This window comes from Marmota monax, unplaced genomic scaffold, assembly GCF_021218885.2.
Source record: "Marmota monax isolate L192 unplaced genomic scaffold, Marmota_monax_Labrador192_F-V1.1 WCK01_AAM20220418_F8-fsc00015, whole genome shotgun sequence".
Lineage (NCBI taxonomy): Eukaryota > Metazoa > Chordata > Mammalia > Rodentia > Sciuridae > Marmota > Marmota monax.
Window position 1 is genome coordinate 12,387,868 of NW_026692194.1, and position 25,045 is coordinate 12,412,912.

The 25,045-nt window shown below is 35.0% G+C and overlaps 1 protein-coding gene across 6 annotated transcripts; it reads left to right on the plus strand.

Annotated features, from left to right (window-relative positions):
* Positions 1 to 24,981, plus strand: Mtif2 (mitochondrial translational initiation factor 2). 6 transcript variants are annotated; one of them, XM_058573052.1, is made up of 15 exons: positions 1 to 126; positions 1,357 to 1,474; positions 3,523 to 3,779; positions 4,161 to 4,272; positions 7,772 to 7,943; positions 8,381 to 8,541; positions 9,440 to 9,616; positions 13,537 to 13,676; positions 14,230 to 14,354; positions 16,875 to 17,079; positions 17,718 to 17,970; positions 18,253 to 18,393; positions 19,658 to 19,822; positions 23,871 to 24,011; positions 24,705 to 24,981. In XM_058573052.1, the coding sequence occupies exons 3-15, from the start codon at positions 3,543 to 3,545 to the stop codon at positions 24,875 to 24,877; spliced, it is 2,202 nt and encodes a 733-aa protein (XP_058429035.1). In that variant the 5' UTR covers positions 1 to 126; positions 1,357 to 1,474; positions 3,523 to 3,542; the 3' UTR covers positions 24,878 to 24,981. The 6 variants fall into 6 exon arrangements, with proteins under 6 accessions (XP_058429035.1, XP_046279796.1, XP_046279803.1 ...); XM_046423840.2 differs by having other exon boundaries at positions 1,357 to 1,440; XM_046423847.2 differs by having other exon boundaries at positions 36 to 337.
* Positions 24,982 to 25,045: the final 64 nt, after the last annotated feature.

A 25,045-nucleotide genomic window follows, 5' to 3' on the forward strand; every position in this document is an offset into this window, starting at 1 on the left:
ACGACCGGAAGCCCGACGGGGACCGTTTATGGTACGGACCTTCAGATGGACACTTCTTCTGGGTCCGGATGGTGATCTCCGACTGGAATCAGAATCGTGGTGCCCAGAGCCTCTTGTAGGAGTAGAGTGAGTGGGGTTCCTTAGCCAGGGTCTTCCGGGTGGCGTTTATTATTTGGTCTAAAATGTCAATGGCATAAATCACGCGAATTCATGAACGTTGCTCATTCGGAAGCCTTTCCAAGATGCATTTCGTCCCTGCGTGACCTCCACTTAGACATTCACCAAATCCTGTTCATCGTTCCTGGAGAAACCGCCAGCGGCTTGCTTCCTCTCGGAGGTGCCGGTCTTTACTCTTCCTGTTTGCAAAAGCCTTTCTGGATTCGAGTTTGAGGCGAAACCACCCCACATTCGTAATTTTTCTACACCGACTTCCTTTTCTTTTCATTTAAGCTCCTAAGTTTCCAGCTCTTAAGTAGACGTTCCCACTGGTGCAGTTACGTAGGCCCACCGTCCTTTTTTTTTTTTTTTTTTTTTTTTTTAGTTTCCCCACACCAGTACCCTTGCGGCAAAATAGCACCGAACTGGGAGTTAGAAAACCTGGGTTCTAGTCCCGACTGCCACTAACTAGCGGTATGACATTGTAGAAGTATTTTTGACCCCTCTGCATGCATTCCAGTTTCCTTTGCTGTAAAACGAGGGTCTTGTAGTATATAACAACCAAGGTTCCTTCCAGTTTTGACGTTTGGTTTATTGCCTCCAATGTGTCTTTCTAATTCCTACCTCAATTACATACCTGGATTTAGGTTAATATCTTGTAGGGTCTTTCCTCTTACTCCTTGAATCAATGCCCTTGTAAAATCTGTTTTCAGATTAATTTAAAAAAATAATTTCCCAAGGAAGCCTGTGCTCCCTGCGCACTTTTTACTTCTTAGATTAGGGGTACATACCTAAAAAAGATTTTAAACGTGCAGTTCTTGAAGTGTTTAATGTATGAATGAATTTCTAAATCTTAATGTGTTTATTTCTTTGAAATTAAGTCAGCATTTCTTTTGATCTTTACTTGAATAAATTTTTTAAGGTAACTTGCTAACTCTGTTTAACACGCGCGTGCACACACACACACACACACACACCTCTCAGAATCATCTGTATATAAACAAGATAATGACTTGTGAATATTTTTAACTTACAAGTAATTAATCCTTAAAGCATATAAACTATCACTAAAAAAACCCATGATATAATGTAGTTTAAAATAGCTGGTGACAAAGTATATACATCACCTCATTTTTTTTCTTTGTAGCCTTGTGGAAGGAAGGACAGACATTAAATCAATTTTTTCTTTTCTTTTTACAGAGATCAGAAAAAAATGAGGCTTATAGGAAAGAAGTGATTTACTCAGTCAAGATAACAACACTGGGCTGCCAAATGTCAGAGCAGGTATCCATCCAAGATTCTTTTGTTGTCTAGTCAGGTACTTTGTTCACTATACTGCACCTTTTTCATTTCTTTTGTTTGAAAACAAATATTCAGGGTTGGGACGGTAGGGCACACCTGTAATCCTGGTGGCTCAGGAAGCTGAGGCAAGAAGATTGCAAGTTCAAGGTTGGCTTCAGCAACTCAGCAAGGCGCTAAACAACTTAATGAGACCATCTCTCAAAATGAAAAATAGAGCTAGGGATATGGCTCAGTAGATAAGTACCCCTGGGTTTAATTCTCAGTACCAAAACAAAACAAACAAGCAAAAACTCTATTTGTTGTTTCAGGAACATAAAATTCATATGGGGAAGATTGGTTAAAATGTAACATTTAATTTTTACTTTACTGTCTAGTTTTGTAACAAAACTCACTTGCTCAGGCCCCAGTTTCTTTGATCATATCTTGTAACTATTAATCATTTCTGAAGAATTTTAAAGAGTATATAGTAGAAAATATATGTAAAGAATAAATGGGGGGCTAGGGATGTGGCTCAAGAGGTAGCGCGCTCGCCTGGCATGCGTGCGGCCCAGGTTTGATCCTCAGCACCACATACAAAACAAAGATATGTTGTGTCCGCCGATAACTAAAAAATAAATATTAAAATTCTCTCTCTCTCTCTCCCTCTCTCTTAAAAAAAAAAAAAAAAAAAAAAAAGAATAAATGGGGCTGGGGTTGTGGCTTGGCAATAGAGTGCTTGCCTAGCATGTGTGAGGCACTGGGTTTGATCCTCAGCAACACATAAAAATAAATAAATAAATAAATAAAATGAAGGTATTGTGTCTATCTACAACTAAAAATATTTTTTAAAAGAATTTAATTTCTATGAAAATGTTTTGTAATTATATTTTATTGTAATTCTGTAATTAAACTATAAGCATATTGTAGAAATACCATATTGTATGAGAAACAGTTTAAAAATTTTTATAATTTTTTTATTTTTGAGATAGAGTTTCACTATGTTGCTGAGGTTGGCCTCAAACTTGTGATCCTTTTGCCTCACCTGCAGAGTAGCTGGTGTTATAGGCCTGTGGCACTACGCCTAGCTAAAAGTATTTTAAGGCAATGTAAAAGTTGAGAATTTTGTTCAAGATAGCTTTATAAATTATATAGTTACGGTAAACACATTGAAATGTTTCTTTTTTTTTAAGTACTGGGAATTGAACCCAGGGCCTTTCTAGGCAAGCACTTTATCACTGAGCCATATCCTTGGCCCTTTTTTAAAAAAATTTTTTTTAGTTGTTGATAGACTTTTATTTTTATTTATTTGTATGCCATGCTGAGAATCGAACTCAGTGCCTCACACATGCCAGGCACGTGTGCTACTGCTGAGCCACAACAGCCCCAGCCCCTCTCTGGCCCTTTTTTAAGATTTTATTTTGAGACTGGATCTCCCTAAGTTGGCCAGAACTTGTTGGCCTCAAACTTGCAATCCTCTTGCCTCAGCCTCCTGAGAAGCTGGTATTACAAGCATGTTCCACTCTGCCTGGGTTTTCTTTTACTTTTTTTTTTTTCTTTTTCTTTTGGTAATGTTAAAGAATAATGTTTAATGATATAAAACACTATTTACAATATATTTTTTAGGGAAAAATTATACACATAGTATGACTTCATTTTTTTCTAAGTAGATATAAGCATAAAGAAAAGGTCTGAAAAGATACACATTATTATTATTATTATTTTACTTTTTAGTTGTAGATGGACACAATTAGAGATTATAGGTGGGTGAGAATATAAAAGCTTGGTAGATAGGAGTGGGGAGATTTTCTGAGTGTAAGAGATAAAGTGAGAGCTTATATAGGATGTTAGCACATTGTACTAGCTAATGGGGAGTCATCAGAGGGTGTTTAGCAGAAGTAATTGACTTCAAATATACAGTTTAGAAAAATCCCTTCTCTTGACTTGACTGAGCTCCTTCAGGGCAGGAACCCAGTTTTACTCACTGTTGTACTCTAATACCCTTGTACAGTGCTTGACATGTTGTAGATGTTCAATTAATATATTTGCTAACTTGATTTAAATGTTAATCCAAACATTATTTTTAAGTCTTTCTTTTTAGGAAAAACATGAATCAGAAGCTACTAAAGTTGGAGAACTTGCTACATTTTCTTCAGACCTATAAATATCACACCGTTTGTAGGCAGCTGCACAGCCTGGGTCAAAGAAGAACATTAGTACAGTGGAGGCATGGATTTTCATCTGCTTACCCAGTGTGGACAGCTCAGATGTACGCCTGGCCATGGCAAACAGATGTGCTCATTGGGGCTACTTTATCGCAATACAGGCTTCTAGTAACAAAGGAGGTAGTTACAGATTTTTATCTCTTATAATATTATTTAGCCTGATATTAAAATGCTTCGAAAGAGGAGTAGAAATTCATTTTTAGTATTTTGTCATTTGTAGTATCTTTATTACTTAATGCTGTACTCTAGGCTAGAGATCTTGGTGAGGAAGGGAAGTTCTGGTTTGTTGTTTGGTAATGCTGGTGAATTTGATGACCTAGAGATCATTATAAAACAATGAATAAAGGATGCAGGATTTTAAAATTTTAGCTTAAGGTTTAACTACTTATGGAAGTGTTTATTGATAGAAATAGTAGTCGTGATCATGGTAGGTATTCCAGAATAAATCTGAATTGTCACTTAAATTTTTTTCTTCTTATTTGTCTGTTTTTTAAAAAATAGGAAAAGAGACCAAGGAAATCTCAATTGTCTTCAACAAAAACTAAAAAGGAGGTAGAAGTATGGATTGGAATGACTGTTGAGGAACTAGCCAGAGCACTGGAAAAAGACATAGGTGAGCAGATAAGTTTACAAGGAAAAATATGGGGATGTGGAAAACCTGGAATTTTACAAATGAGATTAAGGCAGTCAGGGATAAAAACTAGACTGAAGAAGATAAGTCGTTCCAATATTTTTCATTTTAGGTTACAAATTTTAGTAGTATTTTCACTCTTTGTTAAATGTAGTTCTCTATGCATTTGTTTTTTGTTTTTTGGGGGTTTTTTAGTATTTTTCGTTGTATATGGACACAATACCTTTATTTATTTTTATATGTGGTGCTGAGAATCAAACCCAGTGGCTCACTCATATGTGCTAGGCAAGTGCTCTACCACTGAGCTACAACTTCAGCCCTATGCTTTTGCTTTTAATAAAAGTGGGATATATTTTCTTATCTGAATTATTTTTTTCCTTTTTAGCAACTTTGTGGATTGTTAGAATAAGTCCAAAGAATGCTTTTGCACTAAGGGGTATACTTACACTTTTATTTTTCCCCTTTGTTACAATAATTTTCTTGTGTTTTTTTTTTTGTTGTTGTTGTGTTGCATTGGGGATCAAACCCAAGGCCTTGCGCCCAGTCTCTTCTATAATTTTCAGATTTCCTTTTTTTTTTCATTCATTTTAACAATATCTGTAAGTCCAGAGAAAAATATTTATAGTAATCACTACAACTTTTGTTCTGCTGTGCTGGGAATTGAACCCAAGGCCTTGAACATGCTAGAATAAAGATAAAATAGTATGTTGATAATAATATGTATTTAATATAGGAGAGAAAGGATTATTGCTTAATACCAGGTACCTCTCAAAAGTGCAGGATAACTTATTAGAAAACTGTAGTAATTGGATTATTAGGTATTTTTAGCATTATTAAAAACAGTATTGCCCCCATTCATGCCTGTAATCCCAGCAACTCGGGAATCCAAGGCAGGAGAGTGAGATCCTGTCTCAAAATAAGAAACAGGCTGGGTGTGGTGCTACATACCTGTAATCCCAGCAGGGCTGGGTAGGAGGTCCCAGGAGGCTGTGGTAGGAGGATCACAAATTCAAAGCCAGCCTCAGAACTTAGCAAGGCTCTGTCTCAAAATAAAAACTAAAAAGGGTTGGGATATGGCTCAGGGCTAGAGCATCTCCTCAGTTCAATTCCTAGTATTGCAAAAACTAGTTTTTGAGCCCAAATTGGGACCAGCTAAATTAAAAAGAATTATTGAGCTAGTTCTTACACATAATAATTTTTTACAATAAAATCATAAAAAGAAAATATTAAAAGCTCATCAAAGCCAAGCACAGTGGTGCATACCTGTAATCCTAGTGACTCAGGAGGCTGAGGCAGAAGTATCATAAATTCAAGGCTAGCTGGAGCAATTTAGCAAGACCCTGTTTCAAAATAAAATAAAAGGGCCTGGGTATGTAGCTAGTGTCAAAGAACTCCTGAGTTCAATCCCCAGTACTGCAAACAAAACAAAACAAAATTCAACAAAACTCTTTACTTCTTAACTACTTAAGTGCTTTTTATTACTAACCATTTTAATTGCTTTGAGGTTTTTTATTCTTATCTGTATAATAGAAATACTATATAACAGTGTGCTGTTTTGCTCTTTTCCTGTCTCTGCATTCATTGACTTCATGTTGGTATCTTGAAATCAAATTTGACTGGAGTATTTACATTACAGAAATTGGGAAATATTACAAAACAGGGATTTTTATTTTATTTTTTTATTTTGTGGTTCTGGGGATTGAACCCAGGGCCTTGTGCATGCAAGGCAAGGATTCTATGAACTCAGCTATATCCCCAGCCTGGGATTTTTATTTTATTTTATTTTTTTGAATTTTTTTTGAATATTTATATTTTAGTTCTCGGCGGACACAACATCTTTGTATGTGGTGCTGAGGATTGAACCAGGGACGCACGCATGCCAGGCCAGCGTGCTACCGCTTGAGCCACACCCCCAGCCCCGGATTTTTATTTTTGAGAGCTTCATTATTAAACATTTATCAGCACACCATGAAATTGGAGTTTTTCAGTGTACTGCTCTTACTTGAAGATGTTTTTATATCATATCTCCTAAGTATGTTAATGGGTGACTGAAAGTCTTTAAAGATAAAAATATTTTTTTCATCATCATCACAGATACATGACTTATTATCCACAGGGAAATATGATTGAGTTTAAAACAAAGCACATTAAATAAAATGAGTAAGAGAATAAATAAATATTTTTCCTCTATTTCAAGATTTTTTATATTGGAGATTAAACTGAGGGGCATTTTACCTCTGAGCTACATTCCTAGTCTATTTATTTATTTATTTATTTATTCAGATAGAGTCTCACTAAGTTGCTAAGGGTCTCGCTGAGTTGCTGAGGCTGGCTTCAAACTTGTAATTTTCCTATTTCAGCCTCCCAAGTCACTGAGATTATAGCCATGTGCCACCATGTCCGGCTATTTCATGACTTTTTGGAAACCCTAAATAGATACATAAACAAGTAAATAAATCATGGGTACATATGTTCAGAGATGAGTGTGTGTCTGTATATCTGTATGTACATACAGGCAATGCTCATTTTTCATAGATTCTGTATTTACAGATTTGCCTACTTGCTAATATTTATTTGTAGTTTTGCAGTTATCCTGGACATGCTCAGTGCTGTGAAAAATTTGGGTTGCTCCATGCATATGTTCCCAGTTGATATTGAACAAGGCGATTCTCTGCCTTCTTGTTTCACCTGTCATACTGTGACATTTAATATCATGTTTCTGAATTCTTGTGCTTTTGTGGATGATATTGCTCTTTAAAATGGCCCCTTACTGTTGTGATGAGGTGCTATCCAGTGTTCCTAAAACAAGAAAATTGTGATGTGTATTATGTAGGAAATATATATGTCTAACACAAGCTTGTTTAGGTGTCAGGTATAATGTTATTAGCTGTGAGTTCAATGTTAATTGACAATATGTATTTTTAAAGTATCTTTAGATAGAAACACATAAAATAAGATTTTATGTATTAATCTGTTGATGAAATGTTGCAACTGGAGGCTTGAAGGAGCCTAACCCTGCATTTCCTCTAAGAGCAGTGTGGTTCAATATTTGTTAATTCAGTATTCATGGCAGCTCTGTAGAGTATAACTATTGTAAATAACAAGAAATGACTCTGTATATACACATGTTTATATGCATGACATATGAGCATACAAGTTTTCAAAGAAATAGGCTGATCAACCACACAATGCTAAATATATACAACATACAACTTAACATTTTATTGATGTTTCAGATGGTTCAGAAGGTACACAAATATTTATGAATATATAGAATTGTCAGTTAATATGAATGTATCATTTTAAGGAATTAATTTTTTTTCAACTTTGTGATTTTTTTAACATAAGAGAAAGTTTATATACTTGTATATCCCATTTATATACACCATTGATGTACTGTTTATGTAGACTTTAGTAATAGAGGTCACTTTCTTAAGCATTTAATGCATGATCCTAAAAGGTTTTGTCTTATTCTGACCAGATTATGTATATGAAGCTTTATTGAATACTGCAATTGACATAGATTCACTAGAAGCACACTCACAGTTAGATGAAATCTGGATCAAAGAAGTAATAAAGAAGGCAGGGATGAAGTTGAAATGGAGCAAATTAAAACAGGACAAAGTCAGAGAAAATAAAGATGCTGTAAGAAGGTAAATATTACCTATATGTTGCGGGAGGGAGACCATTTAGTGGGAAGATTTGCCTTAAAAATTCTTTTGTAATTAAAATGATATGTGAGTGCAGGGTCAACTTTTTTTTCAAAGCGATTAAAGCATCAGAAAGTATATTCAGGCTATTATAAAACTCTAAAGGTTATTTTTTTATAGAATGTTGAATATATATATTAACCAGAATTTTAAACTTTGATTCATATCTGCCCATTGTTATGAAGATGCCAAGTATAGGTAGAAAGTCATTAAATATTCTGTTATAGTAGTTATATGTAGAGAAGAGTTGTGTCTAATTAAAATTGAATGTTGGGTTTTATAGTTAATGGTAGCTTGCAGAGATAACGGCAAACCAATTCACAGGTTATAAAATGTTTTCAGATATTTAAGCAATGAAACTCCTTTGCTGTTAATTGTAGGCCCCAAGCAGATCCAGCTTTATTAACCCCAAGGTCCCCTGTTGTTACTATAATGGGCCATGTCGATCATGGGAAAACAACGTTACTTGACAAACTTCGAAAAACTCAAGTGGCAGCAATGGAAGCTGGAGGCATCACTCAGCACATTGGTGCCTTTCTGGGTATGACACAGATTACCTTACAAGGCTTGGGAACCCCACTTACTATTTTTTTAATCAAATGTTATGATTAAAAAAAATGTTATTATAAAAAATCAAAGTAAAAGGGAAGCCATTGGATTAATGAAATGTAGAGCAAGTGGTTAAAAGTTATTTTGTATTTTCTATAAGAAATTTATGTTACTGTTTTTTCTTGGTCATTCTTAGTTTGGCTTAATGAGCCTAAAATTTTTACTCAATTAATTAATTATGCTTATATAATCTCCTATGCTAGGTTGTGATAATGTTGCTCATGATAATTAATAACTACTGCTTAGTGAGCACTTAACATGTGCCCAGCACTGTGCATTTTATATGCTTCATCTCTTTTATCCTCACAACAACATCATTAGGTAGGTATTAATATTCCTACTTACAGCTGAGGAGGTTGATATCTTCAGGTTAAGTAACTTTCCCAAAGTACATAGTTAGTAAGCAGCAAAGATGAGATTTAAATTCAAGGATCCTGAGCTACTAACTGTGCTAAATTGCCTTTCTCTGGCTCAAGGCCATTGTTCAGATGTGGTTTGCTAATGTAGGGGATGACTGACTTGTTACAACTATTGGTCTGTTCTAACTTCAGAATGGATGTCAGTTGGTACATTTATGAAAGTTACTATATTTTAGAAGTATGAATTTGAAATTGTTATATGAAAAGAAAACCCTAAAGGTCTCACTAGTATTTTGTAAATTTTCATTGTGAAATTTTAATCTGTGTTGTTCTGATTAAGATTAGTGGAAGGAATGTAATTAATTTGAAGAACTGTTGATTGTATTCAATAATGTCATATGTACATTCCGTATATATGTTAAGGAAGTACATATTTGAATCTTTGGTTTTCTTGGATTTCTGTTTCCACAGTCTCTCTGCCCTCTGGGGAAAAAATAACCTTTCTTGATACTCCAGGACATGCTGCCTTCTCAGCAATGAGAGCCAGAGGTGCTCAGGTCACTGATATTGTTGTGTTGGTCGTAGCTGCAGATGATGGGGTGATGAAACAGACTATAGAATCTATTCAGCATGCTAAAGATGCTCAAGGTATTGTGTGTCTGACTTATATGTATCAGGAAGGAAGTTGCTTATTATTTATTTATTTTAAAAAATGATCTCCTCCATAAAGTTGCAGTTCTGGAGCCATTTACATGTAGCTTTAATCATCACAGCAGCCCCAGGATTGTTATACTTGTTTTACAGATAAGCTTCAAAGACAGTTAAATTATTTTCCCACTGATATATAACTAAAAGGAAAGGTGTCAGCAGGAGTTGACTTGGGACTTGTGATCACAAGATAATCTTACTTCCACTTTAAAAAAAAAAAAAACTTTTTATTATAGAGAATTTATATAGATGCAACATTAAGAATAGGATAATGAATCCTATTAACCCTTTTTCAGATTTATTAGGAGTTGCCAAGAGGTGATATTTCATTATTCCTTGTTCATTTACCTAGAATTCTTAAGAGAAACTTTCTCTTCATTTCCTTTATTTTTTTTTAAATTTGTTTTTTTTAGATGTTCATGACAGCAGAGTATATTTTGACATATTAGATATACATGGATCTTCATCTGCTTTAATAAGTTCTTATTTAATCAAAGGAATAAAATTGTAGGCTTTGGAAAAATCACCTGGTCATTTTCTCCCTTATTTCTCTCTTTTTATTTTTTAGTTTGAGACAGGATCTCCCTACGTTGCTTAAAGCCTGGCTAAGTTGCTGAGGCTGGCCTTGAACTTGTGATCCTCCTGCCTCAGCCTCCCAAGTTACTGGGATTAGAGGCATTTGCTACCACACCCAGCATCTTCTCCCTTCTTTCTTCTTTTTTTAATATTTATTTATTTATTTTTAGTTGTAATTGGACACAATATCTTTATTTTTTTAATTCTTTTTTTTAATATTTATTTTTTAGTTGGACACAATATCTTTATTTATTTATTTTTATGTGGTGCTGAGGATTGAACCCGGGGCCTCACACATGCTAGGCGAGTGCTCTACCGCTGAGCCACAACCCCAGCCCACAGTGTCTTTTTTTATTTATTTATTTTTATGTGGTGCTGAAGATCGAACCCAGGACCTTGCATGTGCTAGGCTCTACTGCTGAACCACAACCCCAGCCTCCTCATTTAAAAATTATAATAAATGGAGCATGCCTGTAATCCCAATGATTCAGAAGGCTGAGGCAGAAGGATTGCAAATTTAAGGACAGCCTCAGCAGTATAGCAAGACCCTGTCCCAAAATAAAAAGAGGTGGAAATGTAGCTGAGGGGTAAAGTGTCCCTAGGTTCTGTCTCCAATATTGGGGAAAAATTATAATAATAAATACTGCACATATGCACACACATTTATTCTATACATTCATTCTTTTTAAAATTTTAAAAAACATTTTTAGTTGTAGATGGATGCAATACCTTTATTTTATTTATTTTTATGTGGTGCTGAGGTATCAGGATTGAACCCAATGCTTCACATATGCTAGGCAAGAACTCTACCACCGAGCCACAATCCCAGTTCTATAGGTTTCTTCTTCTTTTTTTTTTTTAACATTTATTTTTTAGGTGTAGGTTGACACAATACCTTTATTTTTTTATGTGGTGCTGAGGATCGAACACAGTGCCTCACGCATGATAGGCAAGCACTGTATCTCTGATCCACAACCCCAGCCCTGCATTCATTCTTATTGTGGTATGATGCTGTACCTACCCCCAATGAGAAAACATGAAGTGTTGTATCCCCCCAGGTTTGTTGGCAAGAAATAAAAAAGGTTGAGAATTACTGATCTAGGTTGAGTCTTTCATCTTATAATGCGAAAACTGAAACCCAGACAGGAAGGAGCCAGAACTCTTCCCAATTATATACAATTACATAGCTAATGTGCAACTTGTTTGAATTTGGGATCTGACTCTTCTAGCTTCCAGTATTATTCTCTTTCCTTCTCTTTTTGTAGTACCGAGGAGTGAACCCAGGAGTGCTCTCCCACTGAGCTACGTTTCTAGTCCTTTTTATTTATTTTATTTTATTCCAGATACTTATTTTTTATTTTGAAACAGTGTCTTGCTAAGTTTCTAAGGCTGTCCTTGAACTGACAATCCTCCTATCTCAGTCACTCAAGTAACTGGGATTACAGGCCCTCTTTTCTTTTAAATTCCTCAAAACTGTCTTTACATATTTTTTTAGTTGTCAATGGACCTTTATTTTTTATTTATTTATATGTGGTGCTGAGAATCGAATCCAGTGCCTCACACATGCTCTACCACTGAGCTATAACTCCAGCCCATAATAACTGTCTTTGTATGTTGATCTTAACAATTCTAGGCAATACATGGCAAAAAGAAGAGGGGTATAAATTTGCCAGGGATCCCATAATAAAGCAGTTGGTTGAGATAGAATCAATTCATCTTGTTATGCTTTTTGCATTTATTCTTTTGATCCTTGTTAAATTCAAGTTCGCCTATATAGAATATGCACTTTTTCACAATAGAGGTTATAGATTGAGAAACTTTTTGTGTCTTTTTTGGTTTCTGTTCCTTTGACCCTGAGAAAATGGTGGAGATAGTAAAACTCAACTAGAATTATCTCCTAGATTTTTGTGTGATATCTCTAATAAAAGGATATGTTTAATAATGATGAACAAATTATAAGATTCTTTAAGTGTATGCTTATTGAATTGAGAGTCCACTATGTGTTGGTCACTAGAGTATGTATATAAATAAAGAGTTGTTCTAAATCCTAAAAGAAAATTTGCAATAATGATACTTAGATTCAGCTGAAGGTGGGATATTAGGTTTTAACAATGAATAAAGGCTTTCAACAGGGAATTGCACCCAGCAGATGAATGATTGGAAGCAGCTGGAGAACCAACAGGCTGAAGCAGTTTGATGCAAAGAATCAAAGTGCAGCACTTAATCATTGTCTCCTACAGGAAAACTGGAGAAAAATATCTCTTGAAAAGAAATAGTAGTAAAGCGTGGACTGGAATCGTATCTCAGTGATGCTTGTCTGGCATGCACAATGAGGCCCTGGGTTCCATTACTAGCACTGCAAGAGAATTTTTTTTTTTTCTTGGTAGAACTGGGGGTTGAGCCCAGGGTCTCCATCACTGAGCTACATCCCCACCCCTTTGTATCCTTTATTTTGAGCCAGGGTGTCACTACTGAGTTGCCCAGGCTGGCATTGAATTTGCAGTCCTCCTGCCTCATCTTCCCAAGTGGCTGAGATTATAGGCCGAATGCGGTGGCACATGCCTCTAATCCCAGTGGCTCCAGAGGCTGAGGCAGGATCATAAGTTCAAAGCCAGCAAAGGTGAAGTGCTAAGCAACGCAGTGAGACCCTGTCTCTAAATAAAATACAAAATAGGATTGTGGATGTGGCTAAGTGGTTGAGTGCCCCTGAGTTTAATCTCTGGTACTAAAAAAAAGAAGAAGAGGCAAGTGATCTGATGGTATTAAACTAGACTTGTGATTTTTTTCCCCTAAAAATTATCATCTATGTAGTTACTGAACTCACTTTCAGATTTAAGGATAGGTCTCCACTTCCCAAATATTGTTTTTAAATTTTTTTCTCATGTCAAGTGTCTGCTCTTAATTCAGAGTTTACTTATAGTTACAGTTTTAATATCTCACATCTGGATTCATTCTTTTTTTTTTTTTTTAAGAGAGAGAGAGAGAGAGAATTTTTCTTTTATATTTATTTTTTAGTTTTCGGCGGACACAACATCTTTGTATGTGGTGCTGAGGATCGAACCCGGGCCGCATGCATGCCAGGCGAGCGTGCTACATCCCAGCCTTGGATTCATTCTTTATGTGTAGAGAGTACAGAGTGGTGGTGTGAGTCTAAAGTGGACCTTTTAAGCCTTTCAATAAATAAGTACATCTACTGAGTAAATAAAAGCCAGAACAGGTCGGTGTCTCACTGTGAATATAGAATTAAAGATACTCTCATTTACATTCTTCTTAATCTCCTTTAGTTCCTATTGTCCTTGCAATAAACAAATGTGACAAAGCTGAGGCTGATCCTGAAAAAGTGAAAAAAGAGTTGCTGGCTTATGATGTGGTGTGTGAAGATTATGGAGGCGATGTTCAAGCAGTGCATGTCTCTGCGCTCACGGTAAATATCGGTACCTGAGAGACAGATGTGTGGATGAAAGTGCATAGCTGGATGGTTGCAGAGTATGGCTTAAAGCCTGAGAGTATTCAGTGCTTTTTCTCTTCATTTATTTAATAATGCTAAGTAATGCTTGATTCACTTACTTTACAGGATTCTTGAGTGGATCAGATGAAAAAAATATATATTCAGGCTTATTTAATTAGATAAAACTTGAAATGTAAAGTAGCATCATTAGAAGTTAGTGAGAGGAAGAAAGCAATTGTAGAGGCAGATGGAGGAGAAAGAATGGATTAGCATGCGTTTATGAAAGATTATTAGCAAGCACCACCAGTGACCGACCTATTAAACAAGTAAGTCAGTTGTTCCTTGCAAGATCTGTTCCTGGGTCAGGATTTCTTTCTAATTCTTCCTTCCTTTCTTCTAAGAAATAGGTAATTCTTACTTTAAATACTTAAAGAAAAAGATCAAGAATAATTTGGTTTTCTGACCCTAGTATTTATATTTACAGATAGTATTTATTAATGTATATTAACCTTTGTTGTTGTTGTTAAAGGGCGATAATCTGATGGCTTTGGCAGAAGCAACAACTGCTCTTGCAGAAATGTTAGAATTGAAAGCAGATCCCACTGGTCCAGTGGAAGGAACAGTAATTGAGTCTTTCACAGACAAAGGAAGAGGGTAGGACTATGCTATGATGCTTTTCTTTGATAATTTTGTTTCATGATTTTATGACTTGATTATATGACTACATATTTTTATTGCATATTATTTTTAGTTCATGAACAATATTTTCAAAGCATTTGTTTTGAAAAGTATTTATTGTACTAGCACACAGAACACAAAAATGCAGTTATTGTCAATAGACCATAGCAACTATCTGTATACACCTAGTCATACTTTGATGACTTAAGTAATTCAATTTTTTTCTCCTGACTAGGCTTGACCTAAATTAAAATAAAATAGCAATTCTAAATTCTTAATGACATTACCCATTAATATAATATATAGAGGGTTGGGATTGTGGCTTAGTGGTAGAGTGCTTGCCTAGTACGGGCGGAACCCGGGTTCAATCCTCAGCACCACATAAAAATAAAGGCATTGTGTTGTGCCCATCTACACCTAAAAAATAAATGTTAAAAATAAAAAATAATATATAGAAAGGTGTTTAAAATGGTGTTCTCTTCTTGAATTTCCCTATTAGCAAGAAAGATTTTTTCATTGTTTTGTATGCTGTACCAACTGTGAGCAATCTCTTAGCTGACATGGCCAGTGGCATAAAAAGTATATTAGGATGGTGTCAAAACACTCTGCTTTCTGCTTCCTCCCTTACCATAACTTTATAAGGAAAAAAAAATTCATTTTAGTAAGAAATATATTATTAAATTTACTGCATTAAACTGGGCATGATGGAGCATGCCTGTAATCCTAGTGGCTCAGGAGGCTGAGGCAGGAGGATTGTGAATTCAAAGCCAGCCTTAGCAAGTTAGCGAGGCCCTAAGCAACATAGTGAGACCCTGTTTCAAAATAAAATATAAAAAGGGCTGAGGTTGTGGCTCAGAAGCTGAGCACCCCTGGTTTCAATTCCTGGTACAAAAAGATTCTGCCTCAATAAAAAACAAAAAGGACTAGGAATGTAGCTAAGTAGTAAAGCACTGCTGGGTGCAATCCACTGTCCTGCCAAAAGGAAAAAAACATTATAGCATATTATCCTTTTTTTTTTTTTTTGGTAGCAGAGTTTGAACCCAGGAGTACTTTATTGTTGAGCTACATCCCCAGTGTTCAATAGTATTAAATATATTTCATTGTTGTGCAGTAGATTTCTAGAACTTCCTCATCTTGCAAAACTAAGACTATATACCCACTAAACACTAATTTCTCTTCCCTCCTTTCTCCAGTCCTTGGCAACCATGTTTCTATTCTATTTTTAAAATTTTAACTACTTTATATATTTTACAAGTGAAATCATACAGGATTTTTAAAAAATATTATTATTTAATATTTATTTTTCTGTCCCAGGTGGACACAATATCTTTATTTATTTCTATGTCATGCTGAGGATTGAACCCAGTGCCCCACGCATGCCAGGCCAGTGCGCTACCACTTGAGCCACATCCCCAGCCCAAATTATTTGTTTTAATTAGTTATATATGACAGTAGAATATATTTATGCACTTTGATATCATACATAGATGGAATATAATTTCTCATTTTTCTGAGTGTACATGTTGCAGAACCATATTGGTCATGCAGTCACATATATACATACAGTAGTAATGTTTGTTTCATTCTACTGTCTTTCCTATCCCCACATCCCCTTCCTTCCCCATCCGATCACTTCCCTCTACCTAATCTAAGGTGACGCTATTCTTCTCTAGTGCCCCCGCCTTATTGTGAATTAACATCCACATATTTGTGATTTTATTTTTCCCTGTTATAGAGATTGAACTCAGGGGCTCATGCATACTAGACATGTGCTCTACCACTGAGCTATATCCTCAGCTCCCACTTACTTTTATTTTATTTAGCATAATGTTCCTAAGGTCCATCCATGTTGAAAAGGATGCATGATATTCTTTTGTGTGTATGTACCACATTCTCCTTGGACAGCTTATCCATTCTTCTGTTGATGGATGTTTGGGTTGCTTTCACTTTCTGGCTATTGGGAAAATATATATATATATATATATATATATATATATATATATATATATATATTTGTGTGTGTGTGTGTGTGGTAGTGCTAGGGATTAACCCAGGGCTTTAAGAATACTAGGCAGCTCAGGATTTATGTCTGTTTGTGTGTGTGTGTGTGTGTGTGTGTGAGAGAGAGAGAGAGATACTGGGGATTGAACCCAGGTCCCTGTGCATGCTAGGCATATGCTCTACCACTAGGCTACATCCTTAGCCCTTATCCCTTTTTGTTTTGAGACAGGGTCTCTCCAAGTTTCCCAGGCTGGGCTCAAACTTGTTATCTCCCTGCTTCAGACTCCCAAGTAGCTGGGATTACAGGTATAAACCATCATGCCCAGCTTCAAAAAAATGTATTTATAGTATCAAAAATCGGTAGTTGAGAAGAGAATTAATGCATAGGTTTATATATATTTAAACTGCATATAGACATTTTTGCTATAGTTAAGAAAGTATAATTATATCTTTATTATGGCATTAAATAAATATGTATATATATATTCATTTTAGTCCTGTTACTACAGCTATCATTCAAAGAGGAACTTTGAGAAAAGGCTCAATTCTGGTTGCTGGAAAGAGTTGGGCAAAAGTACGCTTAATGTTTGATGAAAATGGAAAAATAATCAATGAAGCTTATCCCAGCATGCCAGTGGGAATTATAGGCTGGAAGGACCTTCCTTCTGCAGGAGATGAAATTCTTGAAGTAGAATCTGAGGTATTTCAAGTTTAATTCCTGAATATTAGATATGATAGAATGATTTTATTTTTTAAAAATGTTCCTTTTTATTGGTACATTATAATTATACATAATAGTGGGACTTATTGTTACATATTCATAAGTACACATAAGTGATATTAATTATTTTAAATATCAAGTTTGTACTGTTATATCAAGTGATTGATGTTAACAAATAATTCTAGTTTGTACATGGCCTTGAGGGAGTTAGTTGTGTCATTTTTAGAATTTGACTTTAGCATTTTTTTTAAATGGAAATTATTATTTTTTTAATACCTTGTTTTATTTATTTATGTTTATGTGGTGCTAAGGATTAAACCCAGGGCCTCACATGTTCTAGGCAAGTGCTCTATCACTGAGCCACAACCCCTTTAGCATTATTTTTAAATTTTGAGATAAAATTTTAAAATTAAATTGTAATTTAATTAAATTATAATTTTATAATTTAAAATTTTTAATTATATAAGAAGCTCCCCAATTAAACTTTATAAGTTTCTTGAAACTTATAAAAGTGGTTTCAGACTAATTAATTGCATAGTGGGGGAAAATAAAAGCCTTTCACCTAGCATATATCAGTGTCTGTTTTATTAAATAATGCCAGTATTTCTCATATAAAGGCAAGGGCACGTGAAGTTATTAACTGGAGGAAATTTGAACAAGAACAGGAGAAAAATAAAGACGATCTGAAAATACTGGAAGAAAAACGAAAGGAACACCAAGAAGCACATCGGAAAACCCGTGAGAAGTATGGCACTTTGCACTGGAAGAAGAGATCATTTATGAAGTACTTAGAAAGAAAAGAACAAAGACCCTTAAAGCCAAAAGAGAAAATAGAAAGAGATTCAAACGTACTACCTCTAATTATTAAAGGTATCTTTTTGAAGATTTTACTTTACAACTCACCTTTTGAATACATGTATATTTTTATTCTTTGTTCTTCTCAAATTTAGTAGTAATTTGAGTGAAAATTAATGCCGTATTTTGAGAGACATTTTTCTAAGTCAACATATTTTTTGCTAATTTAGTTGTAAGTGAACATTTGGCTCATTATACTTTATATAAATTCTTTAAAATTTTTTTCCCTTTTTAAATTTTCTTTTTGTTAATGCCTAATTCTTGACATTAACAATTTTAAACTTTTGCTGTATTTAGGTGATGTTGATGGTTCTGTTGAGGCCATTTTAAACATTATGGATACCTATGATGCTTCACATGAATGTCAACTAGATTTAGTACATTATGGAGTAGGTGATATTAGTGAAAATGATGTTAACTTGGCTGAAACATTTGATGGTAAGGTTTCTACTTCCTATTTGTCTGTGTTCCCTCAATCACATTGTGATTATTTAATTCTGTCTTGTTTGGCTTGACATACCTAATATTCCCATTATCATTACCCTTTCCACTATAGGATCAGATATCACTTCTATTAATGAAAAGGTCTTTTTCAGTAATGCTAACCAAAGTATTTGTTAGGCACTGACTAGCCGAGCACTGTTTTTTCTGTGTAAGGTATACAGTGTAAGAATTTTTTTTTTTGTCCTTTATTTATTTTTATGTGGTGCTGAGGATTGAACCCAGTGGCTCACACATGCCAGGCATGCGCTTTACCACTGAGCTACAATCCCAGCCCACAGATTTCTTAATGTTAAAACTTTCAGGGTGATTGAGTTTTTTCTTTTAAGCTTTCTTTTTTTTTTTTTTCTCATTCATCCTATTCAAGGTGTTTTTCCTTGCTTCTTTTCTTTTCGTATCAGGGATTAAACCACTGAGCCACATCCCTGGCTCTTTTTTATTTTTTGAGGTAGGGTCGGATCTTGCTAAGTTGCTTAGGGCTTTGCTAAGTTGCTGAGGCTGGCCTCAAAGTTGTGGTCCCCCTGCCATACCCTCCTGAGTTGCTTGGATTATAGGTGTGTGCCACCTTTGTTTCTTTTTCTTCCAAAGTATTTGCAGTTAAATATTATTATTCTTTGGTAAAATGGTCAATTCTTGAATTTTTCCAATTAAGTAACTATTTTTGAACAACTTTTGGCCAAATGGATACCTAAATATAAACCACAAAAAACTTTTAGACAATAGAATTACAATTGTATGGACACCTTTATTTTATTTATTTATTTTTATGTGGTACTGAGAATTGAACCCACTGCCTATACCTGTAAGGCAAGTGCTCCACCACTGAGCTACAACCCCAATCCAGGATTACAATTTAATAGTGAATTATTGTAAAAATAAAAAATAATTTAGCCTTGATCATTTTTTGTTTTATTTCTCTGGTATAAAACCAAAGCTTTGTTTAGCATACTGCCTTGCACATTATAGACACTTAAGAAATTATATTTCTTAAATTAATAATTTAATATGAAGAAATTTTCCTGACTAAACAATTTATAAAATTCAGTGATTTGAAAATTTACTAGTTTTTGTGGGATAAAAACCCCACAATTTTTCATTTCCCCAATTGCTATTGCCATTTAACTTATTTAGAATAAAATTTGAGTTCTGCTTGAAAGACAAATGATAATACTTGTGTTACTTTATTATTTCTCTTTTCCAGGTGTTATATTTGGTTTTAATGTGAATGTAAGCAATATTATCCAGCAGTCAGCTGCAAAAAAGGGAGTAAAAATTAAACTTCACAAAATCATTTACCGTCTTATTGAAGATTTGCAGGAGGAACTGAGCAGCAGAATGCCCTGTACTGTAGAGGAACACCTAATAGGTGAGTGTTCACTGAATGTTTCTTTTATTTTATTGTGGAACTGGGGTTTGAATCCAGAGGCACTTTACCACTGAGTTATATCCCTGGCCCTTTTTATTTTTTATTTTGAGATGGGGTCTCCTAAGTTGCTTAGGGCTTCTCTAAATTATTAAGGCTGGCCTTGAACTTGTGAGCCTCCTGACTCAGCTTCCCTGGTCACTGGGATTACAGGTGTACGCCACCATGCCTGGCCTGAATGTTATTTTTTTATTTTTTAGTTGTCAGTGGATCTTTATTTTATTTATTTATACATGATGCTAGGAATTGAACCCAGTGCCTTACACATGCTAGGGAAGCGCTCTACCACTGAGCCACAATGCCAGCCCCCTGAATGTTATTTTTAAGCATTCATATCTTAGGTGTTGTAAACAGCCCCTGAAAGCAAAGTTGAAGAGAAATATATTCACTTTTCCAATAAATATCTATTGTTTTAGAAAAACTGATGACCATAAGATGAAAATTCCTGGTAACCTCATATGTATTATGTGTCCTGTAAGACACATTGTGCTTCATTTAAGCCCTGAAAATACAAAGGCAAATAAGGCATTAAGAACTTGCCCTCAAATGTAGACATGAGCAATTAATGGTAGTACAAATTTGACTAAGATCAGCAACATAAAGATTAACACTGTCACTGGGTACAGTGGCACATACCTGTCATCCCATGGGTTTGGGAGGCTGAGTCAAGAGGATCACAAGTTCAAGACTAGCCTCAGCAATTTAGCAAGACTGTCTGAAAATTTTAAAAAAGTCTTGGAATGTAGCTCAGTGGTTAAACACTCCTGGATTCAATCCCTGGTTTCATATATATATATATACACACACACACACATACACATACACATAAACATATACATATATATACACACATCATACATATATACATACATATATACGTATGGTACCATATATACATACACACACATATATACATACACACATACACACACACATATATAAAATTAACAGTGTTTTGGAAGGTGCCACTGGGACTGGCAAAGAAATTATACAATAAGAAAAATTACTTTATATTTAAATGTTAAATATTGTTAAGTATTGTCTAGCATATCCTTTAGCCAGATTTAAAGGCTGAATTTGTATTGTACCCACTTGCCTCTAAATATGTACATTTGCTAAATAAGTACAAGGATATTCTTATAAAACTAACAATGATCAAACAATATTCTCTAATTCAGTCCAAATTCAAATTTTGTCTATTGTCCTCACAGTGTACTTTTTTTTTTTTTTTTTTGGTGCTGGAGATTGAACCCAGGGCCTTGTGCACGCAAGGCAAGCACTCTACCAACTGGTCTATATCCCCAGGCCCCTCACAGTGTACTTTGTAATGCATGTGCTTTCCCTCTAGTCCAGGATCTTGGGTTGTTATTTCATTGTCCTATTTCTTTTCTTTCTTTTTTTTAAAAATATTTTTAAGTTGTAGGTGTACACAATACCTTTATTTTATTTTTATGTGATGCTGAGGATGGAACCCAGTGCCTCATACGTGCAAGGTGTGCGCTCTACCACTGAGCCCCAACCCCAGCCCCTCCTATTTCTTTTTAGGCTCATTTAGTCTGGAATAATTCTACAGTCTTTCTTGACCTTGACCTTTTTGAAGTGTATGTAAGCAACTGTAGAACATACCTTAATTTTTAATGTCTAATGTTTCCTCGTGATGAGATTGGATTTTACATTTTGGTTCATACAAAGTTAGTTTATGCCTTTCTGACCTGCTAAATATGATCATGCAGATATTTGTATGTTCTTATACTAGTAGCAATTTGGAAAAACAGTCATATTATGAGGGTTTTTACTAGTCAAATCCCACTAGTCAAATAACACCCTAAAAAACTGGTAATTATAGTAAGTTATTTCATTATTGGAACTTAATTTTCATTGAGAGGAAAAATATTTACAGAATTAGTATTTATAAGCGGATCTGAAAACATTTAAGTGACTTAAAAATAGATCAGGTAATGATAGGTAATCTACTCTAGAAAATAGGTTTTCATAGAGCAGTGGCAACACTCAAGGATTTTCATGTTTATTTTTTGCAGTACAGAGTCTCTCATGCTAAGCCAATGCTTTCCACCAAGCTACATCCCCAGCCCTTTTTTTTAAATGTAATTTAAAAAAATTTATATATGACAGCATAATGCTTTATAATTCTTATTACATATGTAGAACATGATTTTTCATATCTCTGGTTTTATACATAGTATATTCACACCAAATCATGTCTTCATACATGTACTTTGGATACTAGCCCTTTTTGAGATGAGTTTCACTAAATTGCCCAGTCTAGTCTTGAACTTGGATACCCTACCTCCTACCTCAGTGCCCCAAGTTCATCTGTTATTTCTAATTATTGGACAGGGAAATAAAGTTGGTGGAAATAAACCAGGACTTCTTTCTATGCACAAGTTCATTTTTTAAATTAATTTTTTATTTATACATGACAATGGAATGCATTACCATTCTTATTACACATATAGAGCACAGTTTTTCATATCTCTGGTTGTATACAAAGTATATTCACACCAATTCATGTCTCTATACATGTACTTTGGATAATAATGTCCATCACATTCCACCATCATTTCTAACGCCATGCGCCCTCCTTTCCCCTCCCACCCTGCCCTATCTAGAGTTTGTCTATTCCTCCCACGCTCTCCCTCCCTACCCCACTATGAATCAGCCTCCTTATATCAGAGAAAACATTTGGCTTTTGTTTTTTTGGGATTGGCTAACTTCACTTTGCATTATCTTCTCTAACTCCATCCATTTACCTGCAAATGCCATGATTTTATTTTCTTTTATTGCTGAGTAATATTCCATTGTGTATATATGCCACATTTTTTAATCCATTCATCTATTGAAGGGCATCTAGGTTGGTTCCACAGTTTATCTATTATGAATTGTGCTGCTATAAACATTGATGTGGCTGTGTCCCTGTAGTGTGTTGTTAAATCCTTTGCGTATAGACCAAGGAGAGGGATAGTTGGGTCAAATGGTGCTTCCGTTCCCAATTTTCCAAGAAATCTCCATGGTGCTTTCCATATTGGCTGCACCAATTTGCAGAGTCTGTCTCCCCACCAGCAATGTATGAGTGTACCTTTTTCCCCACATCCTCACCAACAGTTATTGTTTGTGTGCATAATAGCTGCCATTTCGACGGGAGTGAAGTGAATGAAATCTTTAAGAGTAGTTTTGATTTGCATTTCTCTAATTGGTAATGATGATGGACATTTTTTCATGTATCTGTTGATTGATTATACATCATCTTCTAAGAAGTGTCTGTTCAGGTCCTTGGCCCATTTATTGATTGGGTTATTTGTTTTTTTGGTGCTTAGCTTTTTGAGAGTTTAGTGCTCTACCTGATGTGTGAGGGGTAAAGATTTGCTCCCAAGATGTAGGCTCTTTCTTCACCTCACAGATTGTTTCTTTTGCTGAGAAGAAACTTTTAGTTTGAGTACATCCCATTTATTGATTCTTGATTTTAATTCTTGCACCAAAGGAGTCTTATTCAGGAAATTGGGGCCTAATCCCCCATGATTAGGGCCTATTTTTTCTTCTGTTAAACACAGGGTCTGTGGTTTTATCCCTAGGTCCCATTTTTTTTTTTTTTTGGTGGTGGTTGTTATTTCCTATTTTAATAACATACATTAAAATTTACTAGTAAATATTTCCTTTTGGTGGTCTACCTTGTTGCATTTCAAAACTTTCTCTTATACCACTGATATTGGAATCACTAGAAAGCTTGCTACATATTCAGAAAACTCAGTTCCATCCCAGAACTAATGAATAAGATTCTGCATTTTAGTAAATCTGACTCATGGTAGTATAGTTAAAATTTGAGAATTCCTTTTTTTAAATTAATTTTTTAAAATTTATATTACCATGGAATACATTACAATTCTTATTACACATATAGAACACAATCTTTTTTTAATACTGTAGAATAGGAGGCATTATTTTTCAGATCATTAACATCATTTTCTTTCTAAAGGTGAGGCTTCTATACTAGCTACCTTCTCTGTAACAGAAGGAAAGAAGAAAATTCCTGTGGCTGGCTGCAGAGTTCAAAAAGGACAGTTAGAAAAACAAAAAAAATTTAAATTAATCCGCAAGGGACAGGTTATTTGGAAAGGTAAGCAACATCAAAATGTTTTCTATGGTTTATCCAGGCCCCAAACCTACCGATTGCATAACCATCTGAAATCCATTGATCTTTTCCCATCATAACGCTGTTTTAGCATTCTTCTCCATAGCGATGAGTTCCCTTCCTATTAATTTTTACAATTCCTCTAGATTGTTAGTTCCTCAGACTTGATTTTAACTACTTTTGTTTCTGGAGACTGAGCCTATTTTTCAGGCTGGCCTTGAACTTGAGAAACTGTCACCTCAGCCCCCAAGTAGCTGGGATTATAGGCATGTACTTTTGCATGCAGCGATTTCCCAAGCTTTTAAAAATTGGCTTCACTTTCATCCTACACTTACACATTCCAGTCCTCTACTCCCATCTTTTCAGAACTTGACCTACCGTCTACAGTGTTTAGCAGTCCTGAGTATAATCCCATCCTTTGCGGTCTTGAAGTGGGAGATTTTTGGGCTTTCCTGGCATAAAATCCCATTTAATGACAGGACTGTATAATAAAGTTTCAAAGAATTCCAGTGAGAATTTTTATTTTAACACCAAACTACATAGCATTTAGTACTTGAGGCGGGTCTCAAAATTAAAATCATTCTGCCTTAGCCTTCCAAACTACTGGGATTATGGGTGTGCACCTCATGCCTGCCTTAGTACTTTGTTAAATATACTCACCTTAAATTTCCTTTTAAGGCTCATTGACCTCGTTGAAACACCATAAAGATGACATCTCAGTCATTAAAACTGGAATGGATTGTGGTCTCAGTTTAGATGAAGAAAAAGTGGAATTCCAAGTGGGAGATGAAATTGTTTGTTATGAAGAAAAGGAAGTTTCAGCAAAGACTTCTTGGGACCCAGGATTTTAAAACTATATTAAAAATGTCAATGATGAAATGCCTTTGCTTTATTTTACACCAACTGGTTTTGTTTTACAGAAGTTAAAGCTTCACCATTAAATGGTCAAAAAGTACTTGTAGACACCATGTGTATTAGAGCATGTCAGATTGGTACAGAAATAATAAACCATTCAAGGA